The following is a 19,230-nucleotide window of genomic DNA, read 5'->3' on the forward strand; positions in this document are numbered from 1 at the left end:
CTCTCCTTCGGGTCTTTCCAACTTGGAAGCAGACACCATGCGCCTCCGTTTCTGTGGGAATCGAGCGAGGGCTTGCCAGTTGTCAATATGGCCGCTGACAGACTGGTCCCGGGCCGAATCCTGTCATAGGCCAAGGTCGCTTTTCGGCCCCGCCCACTTCGTCCCACCGGTCTCCGCCCGCCAGGCTCTTCTCTACGCATGCGCAGCGGGGGCGGGCCGGGAGGTGGGACCGCCCGAGTCTTCCGTGTGCGGCTGCAGCTGCCCTGTCCTCGCTGCTCCTGCCACCGTGGGACTGCATTGCCGGCGTTAGCGGCGCGAGAGGAAAGGAGGGACTGACGGAGCGTGTGTTCGCGCGCTGGGGTCCCGGTAGTCCCAGCAGTTCCCCTCGCGTGGTGTGTGGCTGGCGAGGGTCAGCAGCAGTCTGGGGAGGCCTTAGACGGCGCCATGTCGGCGGGCGGCCCATGCCCGGCAGGAGCCGGAGGGGGCCCAGGGGGCGCCTCCTGCGCTGTTGGGGTCTCTCCCGGCGGGGTATCCATGTTCCGGTGGCTGGAGGTGCTGGAGAAGGAGTTCGACAAGGCCTTTGTGGATGTGGATCTGCTTCTGGGAGAGATCGATCCTGACCAAGCAGACATCACTTATGAGGGGCGACAGAAGATGACCAGCTTGAGCTCCTGCTTTGCGCAGCTTTGCCACAAAGCCCAGACTGTGTCCCAAATCAATCACAAGCTAGAGGTGAGTCCTGGGGGCTGGCAGCGATGGCATTCAATCCCAGGCTACTGGGGGGCGTTAGATCCCATTTAACGCACCAGTGAAACGACCCTAGAAAACTGCCCACTGGGGCACTTGGGCATCGAATGTGATGGGAGAGTGAGTGTATATGTGTGAAGGAAAGAGTGAGGTGAGGTTGGGGGAGAAAACGATGTGACCTACGTGTGGGTGTCGCGGAGTCCTGTCATCCACCTTCTTAAGTATCTCTCCCAGGAGAGAACGATTAGACTCCCTTTTGGTGTTACCTTAAGGAACCTATCAGATTCTCTTGTCTTGATACCTTAGCCCACCTTTTGACATTTGAGTTTTGCAGATTTGCTTTTACAAATTGATAAACCAGATTGGTGTATTTTTAGACAAGCAGAACTTTGATCATTTTCATTTTTAACTATCCCAGATCAACGTGTGTGATTGCACACAGAGACATGCATGAACTATTTAGGGGGACCTGATCAAAACTTTTAGGAAAATTCAATGGAATATATATTGAATAGTGTCGTTGTCTTTCTTGGTTGACGTCCACAGTTGGTTCTTAAATGACAAGCAGATATCTACAGAGATCCTTGTAATTATTCAAATAACTTTTAACATTGAGGCTTATGTGTTCATACTGTATTTCCTGAAGTCTGGCTTTATATTTGAGAGTATTTAAAGAATGATAATTTGCTTTAGTCTCTGGGTGTGAATGTGGGTGGAGAATTGGTGATTACAAAACAGACAACAAAAAATCCTACCACATTGTGCAGAAAATTAAATCAGGGCATTATTACAATATTTAGTAATCATGATTAATTAACATTATTACATAAAGAGCGCTTTTCAACTAGGCAATTTAAATAAGAGAATTTTTCCGTTTTAACGCACATAAAAATGGGATAATCAGTGTTGTGCAAAGCTCTTTGAGCATTGGCTTTCTTAAGAAAAATTATCATTTCTACTAGTTGTAATTAATTGAGAATGTCCATTGTATCCAAATTAATATGTATGTCAGATACACATTCTCTCCTGGCATAGTGATCAGTGTTCTTCTTTAGTATCTGTGAAAAATGTATAATTAACCACTGATTAGCATAGATTTACATAGCCCTGATTTTGTGGCCTTTTCCACTGAGAGGACTGTTTATTTCTTCCATCATTTTGGAAAAGATTGGAACTAAAGTGCTGATATGAAGGCAGTCACTTATTGTGGGTAAATTAATATGTCTCTTGTAGTGATAAATTAGTGATAAATTCTAGAAGGTAGTCATTTTATCAGATATTGAATTGCATTTGATGATTTCTAAAACTAATACTTTAGCTTTAAAGAGCAAAGAGTAGTTTTTTTTTTTTAACCACATGAGAACTTTCATGTTATTTACAGATTTGAGTATCTATTGGGGTAAATAGTTTTTTAAAAAAGAAACAAAGTCTAATTTATTTTTTAAGTAAATTAAGAGAAATAAACTCATGTTTTTGATGTCAGCTATAAAATCTAATTTTGAAGAAAGTCTCATTCTATGAGTAGGAGGTAGTATCCCCTTTTTAAAAAATCTTTAAATATTTAGTTGAGTATTCAGAGTTATAATAAATTAGGCATGTTCTTTTTTCAGAAATTATAATTGCATGTTCTGATTCCATGTCCTAGCTTAGGTGGTAGCAGCATTTCTCAAAATAAGAAATGCTAGCATATCACAATGTGAGCATGGTTTTTTTAATGGGCATAAAGCCCTGGTAGATCTTAGAAAATGGTGAGGAGACATATAGATTTAATTATTTTTTTGTTTGTGTGTATTTTCAGTTATAGCTGATTCATCTGTCTTTGGTGTTAACCTCTACATATATAGCATCTTACACAATTTTCATGGAATCACTTATATATTGCTGTGGAAAGGCTCATTGTCAGTAATTCGTTTCAAAATAGACCTGTGGATATACTATCTGCAGAATTTTGAGAGTTGCTCCATAAACTTATTAATTTTCAGAGGTCTTGAAATCTTAAAAGAATAAAGATTACTTTCTTACTTAATTTCTTATTAAGCAGTTGAATTAGTTTTATTGTTATAATTACATGGATATTAAGATATTTTAGGCCAGTACTATAGGTAGTGCCATTTCAGATTACTGTCTTTGAAACTTCCCACCTGCTTGAGAATTCCTTCTGTTGTGAGCCACTTGGTGATGGCTGAGCTGGAGTCACAGGCCCTGATTTTGGTGGTGGTGGTGGTAGTATTAGTAGTAATAGTAGTGATAGTAGTAGTAGCAGCAGTAGAACCACAAGTTCTGTGTTTTTAGAGATTAATATTTTAAACCTTGTTGTCATAATAAAATAGTTTTATATTACCAAACAGATTCCTCCAGGGTGTGGATAACATATAACATTTAAATTGGTCTTGTATGTCCTCCTCAATTACCACTTCTTCTTACCCAAGACTTATGTGTTTAGGTAACACTACACTTAATTTGGTAGTTAGAAAAACACTTTTGCTAGGCACAGGGGCCCTTAAGTTACATTTGTAAATTAAATACGAATTACCTCCATATGACTGTTTCTGCCATAAATAATTTGGGGGAGGAAACATCAATAAAGGGAAGGGGAAGGCAGAGAATACCAGAGGAGTGCCATTTCAGATTCTTATCTATCTTTGAAACTTCCCACCTGCTTGAGAATTCTTTCTGTTGTGGGCCACTTGGTGATGGATGAGCTGGAGTCATCGGCCCTGATTGGGGTGGTGGTGGTGGTGGGAGTAGTAGTAGTAATAGTAGTAGCAGTGGCAGCAGTCGTAGAAGGTTTGTTGGAATAGAACAAAGGCTTGAACCAGTACTGTAAAAAAACTCACCTCTGCTGTGAAATACAATTTTCTGCTTGTTCACTCCTTTAAAATAATAGCCAAACAACAGCCTTCTTATTGCCTTTTCCTTTCCCTATGTAATTGCTTAATTAGAATCATTTTTAAGTGATTAACTTTAAACAATAGAGAATCTTTTAACTTTGAGCCACACAGATAATGAACTGGTGATATGCTTGTCCTTGTACTCTTTTAAATCTGTCCATTATTAGAATAGGCTATTTTGCAACTTTGAAGTTGAAGTTTAATGTTGATCCAGTATATATTAATTCAACCTAGTTACATGCCACGTGTTTATTGGGCACTTGGGATAAAATAGAAAACAAAAAGAGATATAATCATTGCTGTTGTGAAGCTTGGATTCTATTGGGGGAATTTGTTGGAGAAATAATACCATAAATGAGAGATTGCAGCTTTCATAAGAATAATGAAAGATACATGGAATAAATGAGAACTGATTCTGGAGAGTCAAGAAAGGCTCCCTGAGGAAGCTACCATTAAGCTAAGACATAAAAAATGAGTAGGAATTAATTAGACTTGGAGAAGTAGGAATATCATTCCATATTGGAGTAGAGGGGCTACAAAGTGGAAAGCAGTAGAATGAACAAGAGCATAGTGCACTTAAAGATCAGAAAGAGACTCGATAGGTGTTAGGCAAAAGAAGTGAGAGATGAGATAGTTTTAACATGGAAGTACAGACCAAATCTTAAGTGGTTTTACAGGCTATGCAGTACATTGATAACTTTCATAGCAATGGAAAGTGTTTTAAACGAGATGGTAACCAGATGGTCACCAGATGGTCATTCCGGCTATGGTATGGAGAAAGTTTGGAAGAATAAAAATAAATGCAGAATGGGCTGGGGATGTGGCTCAAGCGGTAGCGCGCTCGCCTGGCATGCGTGCGGCCCGGGTTCGATCCTCAGCACCACATACAAAGATGTTGTGTCCGCCGAGAACTAAAAAATAAATATTAAAAAAATTCTCTCTCTCTCTCTCTCTCTCTCCCACTCTTTCTAAAAAAAAAAAAAAAAAAAAACAAATGCAGAAAATCATTTAGGAGGTTCTTATCATTATCCATGTGACAGTGTGGTGTAAGAAGTGGCAAGGGAGGAAAGTGTTCAGAACCAGAGTGACTTGAGAGGTAAAAAAACAACAGTCCATCTTGAGATGTATTGAAATGGAGGGATGAGAGAATGCAGGGTGACTCCATCATGACAGTCTTGCAGCTGATTGCCAGGTAGATGGATATGAGATATTATTGGCAATAATGATATTGCTAACTCTTATTGGTCAATGCCTATGGGCCAGATTTGGTCCTGAATTTTTTACGTGTATTGATTCATCTAATTCTCATAACAGTCCCATGAGACAGGTTTTTAGTATAGTTATTCCCATCTTATGGGATTAAGTAAGGGTCCTGAGGCTACAGAGCCTGGGAAATGAATTTCTGTATAAAGACACATTTATTACTGGTGGGGGACAAGGAAGGTGGATAGAAAGTAGGCAGAAAATGAGTGTGTCTGCATAGAAAACTTAGAAGGGAGAATGTGGTGTTCAAGGGAGGGGTATCTCATTTAGGTTATAAATGAAAATTAATTTTGAACATGTTTCTAAGAAGCATCAAGTTGAGAGAAAAACTGAATATTATAGAAAAAAGGATAATATTAGTAAGATTCTGTGTGAAGAGGAGATAGAAAGTACAAGTAAAAAGAATAGTCTTATATTGAAAGAAGGACAGTTATTAGAGGGAAAGGGAGAGATGATGAGGTTGTGGGGAATTTTTGTGGGTTGGCACTTTCTCTCTCTCTCTCTCTTTTAACCAGGGGTGCTTAACCACTGAGCCACATTTCCATCCCCTTGTTTATTCATTCATTTATTTATATTTTGAGATAGGTCTCACTGAGTTGCTTAGGACCTTGCTAAATTACTGAGGCTGACTTTGAACGTGCCATCCTCCTGCCTCAGCCTCTCAAACTTCTGGGATTACATGCATGTGCCACCGCCCAGCTTTTCTTCCCTCCCTCCCTCCCCCCCCTTCCTTCCTTCCTTCCTTCCTTCCTTCCTTCCTTCCTTCTCCTATTTCTATAAAATAGGAGCCTAGGCCAGCTGCTGAAAGTGGGTGAGAGAAAAGGCTTGAGGATGATAGAAGTGGTTTGAATACTTGTGGAAGAGTGAGAAAGCCAGTTGGCCAGAGAGATAGAATGATTGCCAGGTAGGATTAAATGCATACCTGGGACTAGTTTTCTTAAATTCATGCTGCATGCAGTCTGCCCTGTGGTGTGACTTTCTCCAGCAATATTTACCCTACAGGCACAGTAATGAGAGTGATATTTGGGTTCCTCCAGTGTTGTAGCAAAGGCGGTTTTCTTTCTTCTTTTTTCTTTTTTGTTCTTTTTAGATATGCATGACAATAGAGTTTTGACATATACATACATGGAGAATAACTTATTCTAATTAGGATCCCATTTTTGCTTTTGGATGTGGAATAGGAGTAGGAGTTGTTATGTAGACAACAATATTATTGAAATGAAGATGGTCATGGCAAGCTCTGCACAGTCTGATCTCTGAATATTCCTCCAGCGACATATCTTACCATTCTTTCTTTTTAACCTATATTACCCAGCCACACAGGTCTCCTTGCAGAATCTCTGAGATAAGATAGGCAAAGTTTTTGATTTCAGGACTGCTTATGATAAAATTTTGAGGACCTCATTTTTAAAATTTGGGATACATGTACTGGTAATTGCTGTGTTAGAAATAAGAACTGAGAAACTTTAAATATTTATTACATAATTTTAAAATAGCAAAAATAAGCCCATTCCTTTTTTTTTTCTTTTTTACTTTGGTATCAGGGATTGAATCCAGGGGTGCTTAACTGCTGAGCCATATTCCCAACCTCTTTTTTATTTTTTATTTTGAGACAAGTTCTCACTAGATTGCTTAGGGCTTCCCTAGGTTGCTTAGGGCTTCATTAAGTTGTTGAGACTGGCTTTTGAACTTGAGATCCTCTGCCTTAGCCTTCAGAGTCACAGGAATTACAGGCATGCACCATGATGCCAGGCCAAGCCCATTGCATTTTAATATCATTTTAAATTTAAAATAACTATTTTCTAAAACCAAACTAAATTAGTGAGGAAAGTTATGTCAGTTTATATTCTTTCAAATACTTTAAATATCTGGTTTAATAGAAGACTGTTGGATTTTCACATCTGTTTTTTATATTCAATCTATTGTGCTGTGTTGTTTTATTTAAACTATAGGAAGAATATGTGATCTTTGAGAGATTGGTATTTGGAGGAGAAAGGGATGTTTTCATAGCCTTTTCAGATAATTGTTGATGTTCTTTTTTGATAGTAAAAGTGTACAAGAGGTGGTTCCTTAAATGTGGTGTCTGAAACTATATAAATGAATTTTTCATACATTGTTTAATTGACTGAGAATTTGAGTGGATATTTTACCCAGGCATGATTTTATAACATCACACATGGATCATTTTGAAGTGGTTTACTGAGTTTTGCAGGTCTTCCAAACGTTGGCACATCTCGTACAATATTTTAAAAAATCACATTTGTTAATATCTTCAGTCTCATCAGGAAAATCTTTTAAGTGTTGGGAAATTTTCCAACTCTGACAATGGATTATGGTTTTCCAAAATTTTAATTTTCACTTGAAAGTTCAATGTTTATCTTTGGTAACACATACACTTGACTTTCTTTCCCTTCCTTCCTTTTTTCTTTTTTCTTTTGTTTTTGTTTTTTTTTTAAGTAACAAGTTTGCTTTATTCATTCCTAAGAATGTGTCTTGCAACTATTTTAATCTGAATAACTGTTGTTTGTCCTTCATTCAAGTGAAAGTCCTATTCCTTTATTAAGAAAAAAATGTTTAATTTACAACTCAGGCAATTGTCTAGGTACTTTTTTTGAGAGAACATAGCTTGTATATAGTAGGAATGTTATATGAATACTTTACATTTCATCACTTAGAAGGTTAAAAAAACATGTACTCAAAAGGATTGTAGTTTTTAAAAATTAATAATTTTTACTACTTAATGAAGGATGTCATTAAGTGAACTTCTCAAATGTAGTTGCATAGCAGTGACTGGTAGAGTTTGGAGCTCCTGATTTAATTTGCACTCACCTGCCAGCCTTTTACTCATCATTGCTGTTGTACCTCAGTATAAACAGTGAAAAAGTCTAATATGTTTTATTATTACAAAAGTAGTTTTGACTTCACAGATCCACTGGAAGAGTCCTACAGAATTTCCCAAATGTGTTCTTTCCACTGGTGTTCTGATAATGATTGAAACTCTTCCCAGAGGAATAACCATGCATCCCTGTCTCACTAATTCTCTTCTTTTAGTTTCTTTCATAAAGCTTATAATTTGTTATTTAACCAGCTCTGTAATGACCTTGGACAGATTACCTAATATCTGTGCTTCAGTTTCCTTCCCTGCACAAAATATGCACATCAGGATTAATATAAGACTTAAGACAATTAAAATATAAGTATTTAAAATAATGCCAGCCGGGCATTGTGGCCATGCCAGTGACTCCAGAGACTCTGAAGGCTGAGGCAGGAGGATTACAAGTTCAAGGCCTGTCTCAGTGAGGCCCTAAGCACTTTAAGGAGACCCTGTCTTAAAAAAAATAAAAATAAAAAGGGCTGGGGATGTGGCTCAGTTGTTAAGTACCCCTGGGTTAAATTTCTGGTACCAAAAAACAAAAAACAACAACAACAAAAAAAAAGTGTGGCATTAGCTAATATTATATTCTTACACAATTCATTTTCTTAGTGGGCTGCCCTATGTACCAAACCTCTTTAAGGGCAAGATCCACATTTATTTTCTTCACCTATGTTTCCTCAGAACCCAACCCAGTGTTTGGTATATGGCTGTAGTATAGTAAATACTGGTTGAATGAGTATAATTGTGATGATGTGGAAGACTGAAAATAAAAATGTTTGCTTGTATAGACTGCAGAACAGTTTAGGGAGAAAGAATGACAGATAAAATTAGTGTTCATTATGATTGGATAGAAAAAAAAGTAAAGTGCCTAGGTAAAATTTTCTCAGAACTTTCATAAGCTAATGAACAGACTATTTCTGAAGCCTATTCAGACTTGGAATAAGGAGGGTATTATTTTCTAACTTGGGAGATGGCAGAGATTTTCAAATCTGACTTTTGAATATGTAGTGTTAGTCTTGTATTTTAGAATAGTACTCATTGGTTTTCTGTAATTTTTGAATAGTAGGAACAACACAGCACCGCAGACACAGGGAGAAAAAATAGAGGAAAATTATTTTTTAAAATGAATGCGTTAAATTAAATATTTTGAATGGATAGAAGAAAAAAAGAATGGATGGAAATTTTCTCATTAGTTACATTCTTCCCTTGACTTTTGTCACAGAATAAAAGATCTTGTGAAGAATAGTTCAACTTCCACTAGCCGTCAGATAGTTTGGGATCCTTTATATAAGATTCTTATGATATATTCTTTTAAAAGTTTAGTTCTAGGAAAAAGGACAGCCTTGCCAGATAAAATGGCCTTACTTCCTTTAATGAGAGGAGAAATGTAATCTGTAAAGATCTCTTATTAGTTGGAAGGTCACTATTAAATTTAGTAATCAATAAGTTGTAAGAGGTATTTTTATAGTGATGTGTTGCAATCTCTGATTTTTATTTTTTACGTTTGTTGTATTGACTATCTGGGCTATAAAGCATTTTGAAAAGTATGTGCGTACATGATAAATTTTAGATGCTGGATTAAAGAGCACAATTGATAGAGATTTAAATACCCATTCATACTTTTCATCTTAAATTGTATTTTCAAATGTAAACAGCACTTTTAAAAGCATTAGTTTCTTTTCTGGTAATCACATTTATACACATTCTTTAAGACAAAAGGTGTAGAAGTAATTATAGGTAGATGTGAGATTTTGTGTATATATGTGTGTGTGTGTATAGACACACACACACATATATGTATATTTTTTATCAGCATCTTTCTTTGCCATAGTTTAATAGTTAAACTGCTATTTGGAGTCAACATTTTTTAAAATTCTTAACAGATTAGGAAAATGTGTCCTTTTATGTGCAGGCATGTTTGTGCCTGTTTGCATGCCTGCATGTGTGTCTGTGTGGGTTCATGTGACAAGAATATATGTTCCAGTGCTTGGTCAGTGTGCATGCGAGGTATGGTGTATATATTGGGGAAGGTTTCAGAATTTTTGCTTAGATATTAATTTGTTTGTTTTGTTTTTTGGTGCTGGGGATCGAACCCAGGGCCTTGTGCATGGAAGGCAAGCACTCTACCAACTGAGCTATATCCTCAGCCCCTTGCTTAGTATAGTTCTGAGATTTGGGAACGTGATCTCATTTGGAACTCATGGACTGCTTCATCAGTTCTCTTGTTATTGCTGGAACTACAAAAGATGTCACAAGATAAGTTTTAATCCAACGTAGTTTGTAATTTGGGGCAATTCACATAATAAGCTCTTTGCCCTCAGTTCCTACATGTGCAAAATTAGGATGCTTTATCATATTTTTAAGATCTTTTTATTTTGGACCTTCTAAAATCTTATCAAAAGTTTATATATTAAAATTAGGGAATGTGCTGGATCCAATTTCCCTGCTGTGCAACTTGATCTTTGCTAATTTCTGGTTCTAATTTGATTCTCCCACAAACCAAGAGATTTTTAAGGGGGTGCTTAAAGTAAAATAATCAGTATTTTTATCTATACAATGGTTTAGAAATAAAATCTATGTTTGGAATAAAATTATGTTTGGAAAGAAAAGTGCAGCTGTTATGTATTTTTAAAGATTATCTAGGCAGAGGATTTAGGTCTAGATAAAGTGGAATAATAGCTAATTCTGAATGAAACAATTATTTTGATTTTGGTGCTACATATTCGAATCTAGTAGTTAAGAATTATATTAGGAAGGAATTATCTTCATAGAAAAGTTTGGATGCTTTGAAGAGAGTATGTGATGAGAAATAGAATACTAATGACTTCTAAATACTAATGAATAGTGATGACAGTCCTGAAATGCTACTTAGGTAAAATGCTTCTCTTTCTTTTCCATTTCTGGTAATTCATTTCTACTTTGTGCAGTATACCTTGAATTTTTAAATTTATGAACATGTAATAATTTTACATATAGCATGGATGTTTCAGTACATGTATACATTGTGTAATGATCGAATTGGGATAATTAGCATATCCATTGCCTTAAACATTTATCATTTCTTTATAATGGAAATCCACTCTTCTAGTATTGTGAAATATACATTATTGTTAATTCTGATCCCTCTACCATGCAGTAGAACACCAGAATTTATTCTTCATAATTGTAATTGTACCCATTGATTAATCTCTCCTCATCTACCTTACCCCGCTCTCACCCTAGTAACCATTATTGTGCTCTCTACTTCAATGAAAATGGTTTTATTTAGATACCACATATGAGTGAGATCATGTAGCATTTGTCTTTCTATTCCTGGTTTATTTCATTTGATAAAATGTTCCCCTGGTTCATCCATGTTGCCACAAATGACATCATTTTTTTAAATGATTGAACAGTATTTTATTGTATATACATCCATTACATTTTCTTTATCCATTCATCCATCAGTGGACACCTATGAAGTTGCTTCCATATCATGGCTAATGTGAGTAGTGCTGCACTAAACATGGGAGTACAGGTATTTTTCGATGTATTGATTTCATTTCCTTTGGGTATATATACAGTTGTAGGATTGCTGAGTCTTACAGTAATTCAATTTGTAGTTTTTTTTTAATGGAAATGCCATACTGTTTTCTATAATGGCTATGCTAATTTGGATTATTTTTCCTCCATATCCTTATCTTTTTTTTAATACTCATTATAATTAGAGTGACATATTTTGTTGTAGTTTTGATTTGTACTGTTTCCCTAATGGTTATTGATACTGAGCACTTTTTCATATACCTGTTGACCATTTGTATGTCCTTTGAGAAATGTCTATTCAGTTCTTTTGTTCACTTTTAATTGAGTTGTTTGGTTCTTTTGTTTTGAGTTTTTTGAGTTCTTTATGTATTTTGGATGTTAACCTCCTATCAGATCTCTACTTTGTAAAGATAGTTTTCCATTGTGTAGTTTATCTCTGCTTTGTTGTTTCCTTTGTGTGCAGAAGCTTTTTAATTTGATGTCCCTGTCTTTATTTGCTTTTCTGCCTATGCTTTTGAGGTTTTACTCCAAATCATAAAACATTGATAATTGAAGAAATTGAAGAGGACACAACAAAGAAACTGATATTTATGCATTAGAAAATATAATATTGTTACCCTTATTACTCAAAGCAGTCTACAGGTTGAGAGTAATCCCTGTCAAAATGCTAATGACATTCTTCACAAAAGTAGAGAAAACAATCCTAAAATTTGCATGGAACCACAGAAGACTCCGAATAAGCCAAAGCTAGAGGCATTACACTGTTTGACTTCAGAATATACTACAGAGCTATAGTAACCCAGATAATATGGTACTGGCATAAAAATAGACACATAGACCAAGGAAACAAACAGGGAGCCCCCAAATTAGTCCACCCATCCATAGCAAACTGATTTTTAACAAAGATGGCAAGTACACACAATGGGGAAAAGGCAGTCTCTTCAATAAATGGTGCTGGGAAAACTGGATGTCTATATGCAAAATGAAATTGATCCTTTTATCTCTTACTATATATAAAAATCAACTCAGAATGGTTCAAAGACTTAATGTAAGACCTGGAATTATGAGACTATGAAAAGAAATCACAGGGGCAAAGCTTGGTGACATTGGCCTTGAATTTTTATCTATCCCTGATTCAATTCCAATTTATACTGGTAATCCAGGGACCATGTTTTGAGAAATCACTACCTTAGAAAATCCTACCTGTGGTTGATTTAGTGTCTTGGGGGAAGTGAAGACCAGGATTTTAAGGCCTAGAAACTTTTCCTAGGATGAGATTATTTCCTCTTTGATGAGTTCTAGGGAGACTGTCTTGAAGGGCAGTTTTGTTTTATTTATTCTGTAAATTAACCTTTTGATCAAATATAAGAAAGTGAAAAGATTGTCTACCAAATAAAATCTGTATGTAATATAATTTCTAATTTTTTTTCCTTTAAAACATTTATTTGGGCATCACTCAAAATTTTAAGTAAGGCTGGAAGTTGAAATTAGCTGTTTCTCTTTAACTTTCACCCTTCACTAAAGTATAGTCTAGGTGAAAATGAGGTGAAAGATGTCCAGGCATTTTTTTTTTTTTTTAATGCTGCAACTATGGTCTATTATTTACTAGTTGTGTGATCTCAGGTAAGTTGTTCAAATCATGACTTCCAGTTTCCTTAACTGTTAAAAAAAAATATTGAGAAGAGTATGATAAGAATTAGAGATAATGTGGAGAGTGTGTATCCCTGCCATATGGTAAATGCTTGCTTTGTGGTAGTGTGAGTATTCTAAGTTAATCATGTTTACTGTAGCTATAGAAATGAATTTTTCCTTTGGCTTCTTGATAATACTTTCACTTCTGTCCTGGGGGTCAGAAGAATGGGATTCAAGTGCTCTTTTGCCACTGACCAACTGGGTAATCCTAGAAAGTAAACAGGTTTGATGGGCCTTAGTTTTATTATCTAAATAATATTTGACTTAAATATTACTCAGTGAAGAGTAAACTTGAAACACTTATTTCAAAAGAAGAAAATTGGACTTTGAATTTTAATACCTGCATCCCTGGGGAAGTAGCTTAGTGGTAAAACGCCCCTGGGTTCAATCCCCAGTTAAAAAATTGAAGCAATTTGTTCCTTAAAAGACAACTTGAATAAAGTGAAAAGAAGATATTTGTAACTCACGTGCATGTGTGTGTGTGGGGGGGGGGGGGCGGGAGAAGGCCTCTTACAAATACTTCACAAAGAAAATACTCAAATAGTCAATAAATAAATGAAAAGGTGATCCATCTTATGAGCAATCAGGAAGGATTAATTAACACAACAGTAAAATGCCAGTACATTCCTGCTAGAATGGTTAACATTAAAAAGATTGGCATTGTCAAGTGAAGGCAAGGATGTGAAGCTGTCAGAGTTGTTGTACAACTCTGTGGGTATGTCAGTTATTAAAATTCTCTCTTCTCTCTCTTCAAAAAAAAAGAGTAAATGAAATTTGTTAGTTGCATACCATATAAAAATGAAAATGAATGAAGTACAGCATAAATGAATCTCATACTCTTGAAGCAACAAGCCAAACATAATGAATGTACACTATATAATTTCATTTAGATAGCATTTAAAAACAGAAAAACTATCAGTAATGTTGGAAGTCAGGGTATTACTCTGATAGTTACCTTTGTGGATGAGGTGGAGGTAGTGATTGAGAGGAGTTTACAGGAAGGGGCCTGGGGTTCTAATATTGCCTTATTTTTTTTTTCCCCTGGTGCTGGGGATTGAACCTAGGACTGATCTACCACTAAGCTATATTCCCAGTTCCTTTATTTTTTATTTAGAGACAATCTTGCAAAGTTGCCCAGGCTGGCCTTGAATTGGCTCTCCTCCTGCCTTAGCCTTGCCAGTCACTGGGATTCCAGGTCTGTTTCACTGTGTCTGGCAACCTTATTGTATAAAAATATCTGGATGGTAGTTAAATTAGTATGTTTAGTTGTTTTAATTCTTTGTGTACTTATGTAAGTTTGTACACGAATAAAAAAGTTACAAAAATGAAATGAGAAAACTCTCCTGATATGAAGTGATTTCTAGGAAGTTTCATAAAGGAAAACAAAACAAAACAGGAAGTATCACAGTATTTCTGTTATGCCATGTTATGATTCAGTTTTTAGTATGTCACCTTTTTACTTCTGTCTCTCAGGTCATCCTTAATTGATTATTTCCCCAGTCCTTGATATTCTCTTCTCCCTATAACTCTGTCTTAGAGTATTAATCCACATCTCTATTTCTGGTCCCAGATCTAAGCCTCAGCTTTTTACTTGTTTATTTCTAGGATTCTGGTGGGATAGTTCCTGTTTATTATTTATATCATCGTTTATACAGAGATCAGCATGTCTAAAATTTCAAACAATATCTTTCTTCCTCCCTTATGTCCAAGTAAGCTACTATTCTATCTAATCTGTTTCTATCAATGGCTTTTACTCTTCTCTAAACTTGAAATATATTAGTTATTATTAAACCCAGTTTTCCACTGGACATTCACTGTACTAGACAACGCAAATGTTGGTAACAATTTTTTTTAGCATTGCAAAATCTTAGTTCTGCTTACAAAATTACCTTGATAACCTATTGTTTAGAAAGCTGTAATAGGGGTTGCTACTGTGTCCTTGTCTTTGCCTCCTTACCTGAAAATAGCATGTTATTAAAATGTCAGTGAGAATAATGTTTCAAAATGATATAGAGACAATGTTTGCACTAGTGTATGAGTATACTAAAAACCACCCAGTAACTCCCCATGCTACCCAAAAAAAGAATGGATTTTATGGTCTTGAATTATATTTCAATGAAGGCATTATTAGATATAAAAACAAAAATATCATTGACTCATTAATGGTGTCCTATCAGATTAAATAGTTTATCATCCAAGCCATTCATTATATCCAGCCTCACCTTTCCTATGTAGTCCTATATAGTATGTCAGTATGCAGTCCCTCTGGATGGTCTTATCCTCTTGAAAATATCATTTTCATATTCTAATAAGTGCTTTTGTATCAAATATTAATAAATTTATGAAACTAGTCAAAACCATAGAAATTATTCCTACTTTAAAATTGAGGAAACTTGAATGGAGACAATATTCAGAGCCACAAGGTTAGTATTAGGAATCATTTCAACTTAATAGATCCTCATTGAATATCTTTTATATTCTAGAAACTTTTTCTTGCCATTGGTATATAGAGAGATATTCCAGTCCCTCTGGTCCTTGAGTCAGAGTATTTACCTAAGATGCTTCTAGTGTCTCTCTGCCTTTTTGCCTTTGCTAGTCTTATTCCCATCTCTAGACTTTGTCACTGCTTATATTTTGTCCATGTTTTTGTTTTCCTTAAATTTTCTAACTTACTCTGAAGTATAAGTTTTTCCTTATTGCCTTTTTAAACTTTCCTTTACTTTGCATTCCTGGAGACTGGTCCTATTTTCTCTATATAATCTGTAACTTGCAACATTTTTTTTTGTTGATGTTGTTTAGTTGGTTATGTGCATATTTTTCACCCTAGTTGATGTGAAAGCTTCTCAAAGGCATAAATATACTATTTCTCTCTCTGTCTGTCTCTCTCATGTGTGTACACACACACACACACACACACACACACACACACACACAGATAGATAGATAGACAGACAGACAGACTGACTGGCTTACTTTTTTTTTTGTATTGAGGAATGAACCTTGGGGCACTTAACCACTGACTTATACCTCCAGCACCTTTATATTTTTTTTTATTTTGAGATTGTATTGCTTAGGGCCTCACTAAGTTGCTGAGATTGGTCTTGAATTTGCTATCCTCTCTCCTCAGCCTCCCGAGTCATTGGGATTGCAGGCATGTGCCACTACATCTGGTCATCTATAATTTTTAAAGTGCTGTCTACAGTTTTTTTCCTTATTATGCCAGCATAGTTCTTAGTCCTTTGATTCTTAGTAAAATTATATTGAGTTGAATAGAAAACAAAGATGTTGTGTTGATCTTTGATCTGCTGACTGGTTGGGAAGAATAAACACAAAGGGCACATCTTCTATATAGTGGTAAAACAATATATTATGAGTTGTGCAAAAATTTAAAACATTTTTAATTGAATGGGTAGGTTGAATTGTTTTGTTACACTATAACTGAAAACTTAAGAGTTAATTCTGATCTTTAGAAATTCTGTGGTCTTTGATGAGCTGTCCTGTGCTTGTATGTTTTTATTAGCTTTAAAGGTGAAGGTGAAATAATGAAAAGGCATTTTAATATGAGCTATTTAAAATGGAAGTGGCATTCTGGGTTATTAGAAGATATTATTTATAGCAGGACTTTCTTTCCACTCAGGTATCTCATGTGTACTGTTGATTTCATGTCAGTTTAGATGGGTATCTTGGTCAGTTAATAGTCTTCTAGTATTCATGTATTCATGTTAAAGAGTCTTTGTCATTCTTGAATAATGATTATAAGAATAAATATAAAATAAAAGAAAATTTAAGCATCCTTAATTTTTTTTTTATTGTTTTATAAGGCACAATTGGTGGATCTAAGATCTGAATTGACAGAGACCCAAGCAGAGAAAGTTGTATTGGAGAAGGAAGTGCATGATCAGCTTTTACAGTTGCACTCTGTTCAGCTTCAGCTTCATGCTAAAACTGGTCAAAGTGTTGATTCTGGTACCATTAAAGCAAAGTTGGTAAGTATTTAAAGAGTGACATGTATTTCAGAAGGTATGGAGGATAATTTTTAATTAGACATTTCAATTATAAAACATCAAATGTGCTTGTTGTGGAAAATTTAGGATACAGGAAATACAAAGATTGTAATCATCTTTTTTGTCTACAATCTCACCGATCAAGAGATAATTAATGATAATATCAATAACCATCTGATAGCTAGAATAGAATTTTTTCCTATTTAAAAATGTTTAAAAGAATTTGTGATTATTATATAAAAACAATTTTTTACTATATCAGGATTAAGTTCTGCAGCATATAATTAAAACCCCACTGACATTGGGATTATTCTTAAATAGTAGTTATTTTTCTCTCAAAAGAACTCTGAGTTGTTAGGGCAGCTCCATAGATACAAGGACCCAGTTTCCCTCTTTTGTAGTGCTATGCCAGTTTTAGCTCATTGTTTCCATACTCAGGATTTCTTCTGTCTGCACTCCAGGCAGAAAGAAGGAAGAATCTTAAGGAAAGGGCAAAAAGATGCTTTTCACCTGTGTTAATCTCTTTCAAGAATTTTTCATCAAATTCTCCTTAGTAATTTCAGCCGTCATCTCACTGGCTATCCCTAGCTGCATGCCAGTTTCTTAGTTGGTTTCAAGGCCACTTTCAATGCTGTTGGAGTTCTATTAAAAAAGGAAGGGGAAAGTGGAATTGGATGCCATAGAGTAGCACATGGTCTTTGCAGGAATTTGTCATTCTTTTGCTTTTAGTTTATTATAAGCATCTTTTCCTGCTATTGAACTCTTTGCAATGTCTGCATGTTACTTCATTGTATGAATTTACTCTAATTCAATTAGTCTCTTAATTAATGGGAAAAAATTTGAAATCTCATTTTAATTTAACCTCATGTACTGTGTGTATGCTATGTACCAGACATTTTATTAACTCTGTGGAGACATAGTGATAAATAGACATACATAACTTTGGAGAGACAGAACATGCAGTGATGCTTGATATGATGAAAGTAATGTGTTTTGAAGTTTTAATTGTTTCCAGCTATTTTAATTGGTTTCTTGTACTGATATGTTAGAATTTATTTAAATGAATATATTCTAAAGTCCTTAAATTATGATATTCTGTGAATTTAAGTTAGTAGTGGTTTATCTAACTGAATAAAGGTCAGATCATAACTGCTTCTTTGAGGTATTTGATAATAACATTGAAAAATAATCTACATATTTCACAAGGAAGGAAAGAATTTAACTGAAATTTTAACATTAGATCTGAAATATGGTACTATAAAGGAAAGAACACTGAACCAATTGTATGTGTTTAATAAAACAAAAAATTTTAATTTAGTACTGTATGGTATTATTGTTTATAGATTTGCAAATATATTTGTTCTTATGAACTTTACCCAAATGATATTCAACATATAGAAATTTTCTTTATAATGATTATACCACTAGGTAAATTCATTTGTTTGATGGTTTTCTAATTGTAAAACTTTTTTCTTGTATCTTAAGTCTGTCCCCTCTATGGAGGAGCTGGTAAGTATGTTGTTTCTGTTTTGCTTTAATATGTCATGCTGAAGTGTTCCTTTTGTTTTATTTGCATAGTACATGTTGTCACTCTTTGTATTTGAAAACTGTGTTAACAGTAGCAATTTTTAAATTTTCAAATACCTGAAAAGTTCAATGGATGGCCCTTTGTACTTTTCTCACTGCATGTTGTTAAACTTTTTCTTTTGTTTGTGATTTATAGTCATTATTTGCAGAGCCCATCAGTGTTTGACAACCTGCATAGCCTGTGGCTTGTTCAGAACTCTACTTAAAAGAGTAATTGGTTTCACCACACAAGGGTATTAAAAATATATTAAGTAGCCTACTATTTAGCCCTGTTAAGTTTCTATTTGAATTTATTCCCAGAAAAAGATGATGCATGTTGATTTCTTGGTTATCCACTGCATGTGTTACATTTTTTCAGCTGTCTTGAGAAAAATTGTGTGGCTTTTTAAACAATTAGATTTTGAAAATCTTTTACCAGAAATTAATTTGAAAATAACAAAGTATAAAATTTTTGTATCAACCTAATGAGGTTTTAGTTTATCTTATGACTTTACATCTTTTGAAAATTTATTCTTTGGATAATAAATTAAAAAAAACCTCTTGTTTATTACCTAATAACAAGCAGATTAAATAAAAAAACAGCAAATTTATCTTGAATTCTGAAAGTAATTTCTTTTAGTTAACTTAATCTTATTCTTTTATCTATTAA

The 19,230-nt window shown here is 35.0% G+C and overlaps 1 protein-coding gene across 2 annotated transcripts in view; it reads left to right on the forward strand.

Moving 5' to 3' along the window:
• Positions 1-220: 220 nt before the first annotated feature.
• Positions 221-19,230, forward strand: part of Gopc (golgi associated PDZ and coiled-coil motif containing) — a 37,863-nt gene continuing 18,853 nt past the window's right edge. The window contains exons 1-3 of one of the 2 annotated variants that reach the window (XM_027953038.2): positions 221-732; positions 16,812-16,976; positions 18,480-18,503. In XM_027953038.2, the coding sequence (XP_027808839.1) occupies positions 445-732; positions 16,812-16,976; positions 18,480-18,503 (477 nt within the window). In that variant the 5' untranslated portion in view covers positions 221-444. The remainder of the gene's footprint in view (positions 733-16,811; positions 16,977-18,479; positions 18,504-19,230) is intronic. The other variant, XM_027953039.2, reaches the window with a different exon arrangement.

The sequence above is a fragment of the Marmota flaviventris genome, chromosome 6 (assembly GCF_047511675.1).
Source record: "Marmota flaviventris isolate mMarFla1 chromosome 6, mMarFla1.hap1, whole genome shotgun sequence".
In the NCBI taxonomy this organism is placed as follows: Eukaryota; Metazoa; Chordata; class Mammalia; order Rodentia; family Sciuridae; genus Marmota; species Marmota flaviventris.